General features: G+C 38.7%; 1 protein-coding gene across 1 annotated transcript; it reads right to left on the reverse strand.

Annotated features, from left to right (window-relative positions):
• Nucleotides 1–1,469: 1,469 nt before the first annotated feature.
• On the reverse strand, nt 1,470–5,012 carry mcts1 (MCTS1 re-initiation and release factor). Its single transcript, XM_087829909.1, has 6 exons — nt 4,820–5,012; nt 3,275–3,427; nt 2,437–2,534; nt 2,199–2,332; nt 2,033–2,100; nt 1,470–1,943 (listed from the first exon to the last, which is right to left on the reverse strand). Exons 1-6 carry the CDS (start codon nt 4,828–4,830, stop codon nt 1,862–1,864), a joined length of 546 nt encoding a protein of 181 aa, XP_087686035.1. The 5' UTR covers nt 4,831–5,012; the 3' UTR covers nt 1,470–1,861.
• Nucleotides 5,013–6,311: the final 1,299 nt, after the last annotated feature.

Raw genomic sequence — 6,311 nt, forward strand, 5'->3', positions numbered from 1 at the left:
GAGTTTACTTTGTAGGGTTGCTGCGCTCAGCATTGGGGATATGAGGAGCTCAGAGTAGAGGTGCTGCTCCCTCATGTCAAAAGCAGTCATTTGTGGTGATATGGGCATCTGATCCGAATGTTTCCTTTTAAGTTTTCCAGGTACGCTCTACTGGAGAAAGATGGAAAAACCTGTTGGAGAAGTTATGTGTATGGGAGTGGCTCAGGAGCAAGTGGAAAGTGTTGGTAGTTAGATGGCAGCACTGGATGGATTGAAATAGAGCATATGTTAAATTAAAGAACTTTATATTTTTTTTATTACATCTTTTAAAGTAGCACTTATTGCAGGTCTGTAAACAGCATCAGTTCTAAGTGGATATTTGAATGTTATTTAACCTGTCATGTAGATATGGCAGGTTCATGGAATAAAGAGAGGCAGAATAACAAGTCTAACGTCTGCGCTGACACGCCTTTGGTCAATATGTAAATATGTTCACATCCTGTACCCTGAGGTCACAAACTGCATCATTAAATGCTGCTTTATGAAAAGGTGAGTTTCTCCAAAGATTTCTGAATTGGTTACTAAGAAATGGTCTGATCTTTATCAGAGTCCCAGTAATAGAAATAACACATTAGTTTCAGTTTCTCTTTCTTTATTGTGAGTGCCTCCAATGCTGGAATGGTTAACACGAAAGTGATGCTGGTTCAGTTCCAGTAAATCAAATAAGTGTAAATAATGTGTTGCAAAACATGCCCAATCAAACGTTGTGTTTGATTTGGCATGTTTTGCATGTTGTGGTGACTACTTGCCACAAGGAAGCAACTGAAAATAGCTCATTTCAATATTTTTATTAAGCAGATGTTATTTAAAACACTCTGCGTGCAGGCTGGGAAAGGTAAGAATCTCTGTGCTAATCACTTCTCCCAATGCTACTCGGAGTCATTACAGTTAAGTAGATATAGGATTTGTGTCCTGTAGTGGTGCCAATCCATAAAAATAAAGACCGCACTCACGAAGTCTGGTTTATGTGAACCATTCTTCAATCACAACTTTTTCTAGAGAAGTTGGAAAAATCTGTCTTTGTGTTAATGGAAGACCAAAGAGGAAGACCTCATACCAGCTTTGAAGCACGGTGGAGGGAGCATCATGGTATGGGGCTTCCTGGTTATTTCAGGGTCTGCATGCTTAAAACGACAATGTTTATGCATGTGGCAACACTCCACTATCTGATGCTCAGGGGACATCGGGTGATATAATAAAACATACAGAAGTAAACAGTACTGCTAAAGAGGAAGTACCCATAGCACTGGGCAGCAGTAGGAAGGAAAAACTCCCTTTTAACAGCAAGAAACCTCCATCAGAACCAGATTGAGGGCGGGGCAGCCATGTACTTTGACCAGTTGGGGGATGAGAAAACTTTTATGAAGGTTCAAGTTATTAATTTCAACGTTCTTTTCCAGCCCCCTGTTTAATAAAGACAGGAAAAGTCCAACTGTTTGTGCATTTTTAATCAGATTGTATTTGTCCGTAATTACGGCTTTAGATGAAGAGCAGACTGTATTTTCATGAGAAATCAAATCAAGAAACCTTTATTAATTACAAAGCATTCACACAAACGTTTTCTTGCAACTGCACATCAGAGCATGTTGACATGTTCAAGTTTTGTTTAAGTGGTTCGTTTTACAATTTGTTTTCCCGCAATACAAAATGCCAACTGAGATACACTTTAAAGCAAGCTCTTTCTTTTATTTTTGCATGACAGTGACGGTTGATTCAAAGCCTCCAGTAGATTACACAGCTAAGTCTCTAGGTGTAAACAGTTGACTGGCAGCTCATGCTTCGCTATCAGGAGCTCCGTACATCTTCCAAATGGCTGGCGTTATCATTTATACGTCTTCATGTGCCACAGTCCATCGTTCAGATAGTGGACGTTTTCAATCCCGATTCCCTTGTTGACTTTTTCTCTGTTTGCAAAACAAAAGGGCGAGTTGAGCACATTTAAGAAAAAAGAAGCAGCAGCAACTAGTGAGGGATTTACTCAGTAAAGTCTTACATGTTCTCTGTAGACATCTTCATCACGCCAACACAAAGTGCATGTTGTTTCCCCTCTGCCATGATTGCCTGAATTCACTTATTAAAGACAAACCAATGGGGGAGTTCACATTAAATAGAATAAATGCTTAAACCTAGAAGACAGAGCATCATGTCTGAAAGGATACGACAACTGTGTCAGCCTTAGCTGAGTAGAGTTTAGCCCCTGGCGATGTCAACCCAGGGCACATGATGTTGGCTCCACTCAAGACAAATTTAATGGCCCCTTTGTCTACTTGCTGGTGTGGAAGAATAAAAGGATCTACAAGAAGGAAAAACAACAACAACAAAAAAACAGAAAGGTCATCAGAAGGCGGAAATTAAAATACAGCGAGCAATAAGCCGGCACTAGAAGGTCTCACATACATTTATGCAACAGTCTGAGGGTTGGGTAGAAAGGTCCTTCTCTCTGTCTGAAGAAAAGCAGCTCTCCATTCACTGTCAGGATTTCAATGTGTTCATGGCTGCGATAAATAAACAAACAAATGTAGGGATGAATCTACAAACTCGGTTCGGATTCGGAAGGTTGTGTGAAAGTAAATACAAACTGAATGCAATGATTTGGAAATCTTATTGTTCACCACAGAGAAAAGAAAACGTCAAATGTTTGAATTGGGCGATCGTGGCTCAAGAGTTGGGAGTTCGTCTTGTAATCGGAAGGTTGCCGGTTCGAGCCCCAGCTTGGACAGTTTCAATCGTTGTGTCCTTGGGCGAGACACTTCATCTACCGCCTACTGGTGTTGGCCAGAGGGGCCGATGGCGCGATATGGCAGCCTCGCTTCTGTCAGTCTGCCGCAGGGCAGCTGTGGCTACAACCGTAGCTGCCTCCACCAGTGTGTGAATGTGAGAGTGAATGAATAGTGGCATTGTAAAGCGCTTTGGGTGCCTTGAAAAGCGCTATATAAATCCAATCCTTTATTATTATTATTAATTGACGTAGCAAGATATTCCAAAAAAAAGTTGAGACAGGGCGATGTTTACCATGTGTGGCTGGACTTTTGGAAGAGGAATTCTACCTCCTCAACAGTTTGGGTTTTTCTATATTCCATTGTGAATAAAATATGGGTTTATGAGATTTCCAAATAACTGCATTCTGATTTATTCCGATTTTACAAAGCATCCCAACTTTTTCACAGTTGGGCTTGTGTTCTAGAAAAAATACACCACATATAAAAATAACAGATATTAAAACGAGCAATCATACCATCTCACTATCTTCACAGGGTCCTTTTTCGGCATTATCTGATTGAGCCATGCCTCGATGTCAGGGAACTGTTCCAACAGCTGGTTTTTGATACCTTTGATCACTGATGTCTTCAGCTGGATACAGTTGGACACATTTTCCTTTTCATCAAATCTGAAAGGAGAAAAGGTAACACATTTAACACTAGAAAAAAAAACACTGAAACTGAGCCTTAAGTTAAAGTATTTAGTCAATGTGCTGTAGCAAACATCAGGAACGAATGCAGGCATTAAAAATTAGATTTATACCTTTTAAACATGGTTTTAGAAAACAACCAATATCTCTCAACCCATGTTACACATTATTATAGATATACATCGTGTTGAATAAAATATTTGCTGTCAACACAATAGCTGTTTTGTGATGTGAATGCCCTTCCTGACACAACCCACATTTATCCAGGTTTGGAATGGCCCCTATGAGTGTGCTGGCTTTTGGTAGCATAGCTGGGAGTTCTCTAAAACTGGATCAGTTTAAGTCCCTGGAGTCAATCACCATAAACTAAAGACGGTACACAAGAGAACTGAAGAAGAGGCAGGAGTGGGGGAAAATTGGGGGAGTGGGAGATTAAAAGTTTTACACTTTTACTACGTTCACTGCCGCTATCTTGGATTGTAAACTTGAGGTTATGATGTACAGTATGCCTGGCATACTTTAGACATGTGCAGAGGAAGGACAGTAGATATATTGGCCAGAGTATGCTGAATATAGAGCTGGCAGGTAGAAAGAAAACAGCAAGACCACATAGGTTCATAGATTTATACTATAAGACATGCAAAGGATTGGTGTGACACAGGAGGACGTGCCGTTTCAATCCCTAAAAGAGAGCAACTGAAAAAAGTTGGCAACAAATGTTCTCATATGCTGATTACACCCCAGCCCTGAACTTTTCCATGCATTCCTCACAGGAGGTATGTTTCAAAATCCAAATGCATCTATAAACAGTAAACCTATTATCCCCCTAGTACACAGTCAGCATAAGAAGAGAGCAGATAAAAGTGATTAAGGAGGCGTCCTGCTTGGCCTGTTTACTTCAACAACTTACACCTGATTTTATCATATAACGTACTTGTACCTCGATCTGTCCATCAATCCATCTCCCTCGTCGCGAATATGTGTAAGCTCAAATAAAACATTTCGACTTAAATCTGCTTAAAGTTATTAATATAATATTTACTTCTAGTTTCAGTGTTTGAAATGTCACTTTTCACGTTTTTTCAGTACACAGCGACAAGTAGGACCTGTAAGTAATTCGTTTAGCTCAGTCATAAGAGGCAAACCATATGCGTCTGCATATTTTCAGCCATCACACAGCACCCTTAAACAACCTTTATTTTCTGTTAGTCCGCCGCAGCCTAAATTTTATATCGGCAACAAAATATCTCATATATTATCATAAGTCGAGCCTGCTTGTCTTATTAGCTGAGCCCACTTAAAAATTTCGAGGATGCTAATCAGTGAGCTAGCTGTTGCTAACTACAACACTTAAAATAACCAATAACGTACTTTTTAAACATCGTCGTTGGTCGTCGTTACAGCGTTCCTCGAGTGGGTGAAATTATGTCACGGTGTCTGCTTTAAACTACGTTCAGGGAAATAAGATAAAAGTCACAAAAACATCTATCAAGTAAAGCTAATGCAACCCCACGCCTGCTCAGCAGTGGAGGGCCAGCGGTGCGTGGTTTGCGCCACTTTGCAACAATTTTCACGTCACACGGCAAGTCAGGTCAAAAGGCGCGTCATCCTGTTACCTAGGTAATATTCGTAACATAACCATTTCTCTCATCGCGACAAAGTCCCGATATTTTAATTTAATTTCCTTTGTGACAGAGCAGCTTTAGTAAGTCTATATATAGTAAGTCTATATATAGTAAGTCTATATATATATATATATATATATATATATATATATATATATATATATATGGTGGTTTGGGCATTCCTCGCTACCTCGCTACACTGTACAGCTGGTGTCTGATCTTCTTTTCTGTGCTTTTCTGTGAAATACCTGTTGCTAAAATGAAAGAAAAGCCAGTCACCTACCATATATCGTAGCATATTATAGTAATTTAATAAAGTAATGTTTGTTGTTTGAATTTTAGGATGGCGATGGTATTATATTGAAAGTCTTTCATGAATTGTAATTTTCCCTCATTAAAAATACTTGTATGATAAATGGTGTGTTCTTCATAATTTCATCTTGAATAATAAAATATTGTATCACAGATGTTTATCTGAACATCCAGAGTTTCTGCGCGGTAAAATTTATAATCAATATCGATTTTGAATACAGTCAAGTCTTTCTTAGTAAATTCTATTGGAAAAGTATTGCTGGTGCAATGGTTAGCACTATCATTTCATAGCCAAAGGTTACTGGTTCAAATCTAAATTAAAAAAAAAAAAAAAAAAAAAATTCCGTTTATATACTTCACTCTGGTTACTTTAACATTCGCACCACAGTGGAAAAAACAACAACAACATTGTAGTTAAAATATTTAACTTTGTTAATATAAGGGGGGCAGAAAATCAGGGAAGGCAGAAAAAAAGAAACCCAAAACCAAAATGAATGAATTGGAAATTTGTACATTTATAGATAAAAAAAAAATCCTGCCAGAAATATTCTGAGATATATTACAAAGTAAGCTTTTCAAGCCAAAGTTAAAGCTGCAAGTAATACAATCCAAGATAAATATACAAATCCCGTGCCAAAACCCATGGGTGGAAGAAGAGGCAGGAGTGGGGGAAAATTGGGGGAGTGGGATATTAATAGTTTTACACTTTTACTAAGTTTACTTCCGCTATCTTGGATTGTAAACTTGAGGTTATGATGTACGGTATGCCTGGCATACTTTAGACATGTGCAGAGGAAGGATAGTAGATATATTGGCCAGAGTATGCTGAATATAGAGCTGGCAGGTAGAAAGAAAACAGCAAGACCACATAGGAGATTCATAGATTTATACTATAAGACATGCAAAGGATTGGTGTGACACACACC

Source organism: Neolamprologus brichardi, chromosome 2 (assembly GCF_056152115.1).
Source record: "Neolamprologus brichardi isolate AB-2024 chromosome 2, ASM5615211v1, whole genome shotgun sequence".
NCBI classification, from domain to species: Eukaryota; Metazoa; Chordata; class Actinopteri; order Cichliformes; family Cichlidae; genus Neolamprologus; species Neolamprologus brichardi.

Bases quoted from the DNA above. Each gene is read 5' to 3' on its own strand.
- mcts1 (XM_087829909.1), bottom strand. The intron at 2,333-2,436 runs GTATGTGAGACC...TCCTTCTTGTAG, and splicing joins CCTCAGACTGTTGCATAAAT to ATCCTTTTATTCTTCCACAC. The intron at 1,944-2,032 runs GTAAGACTTTAC...TTTTGCAAACAG, and splicing joins AAGATGTCTACAGAGAACAT to AGAAAAAGTCAACAAGGGAA.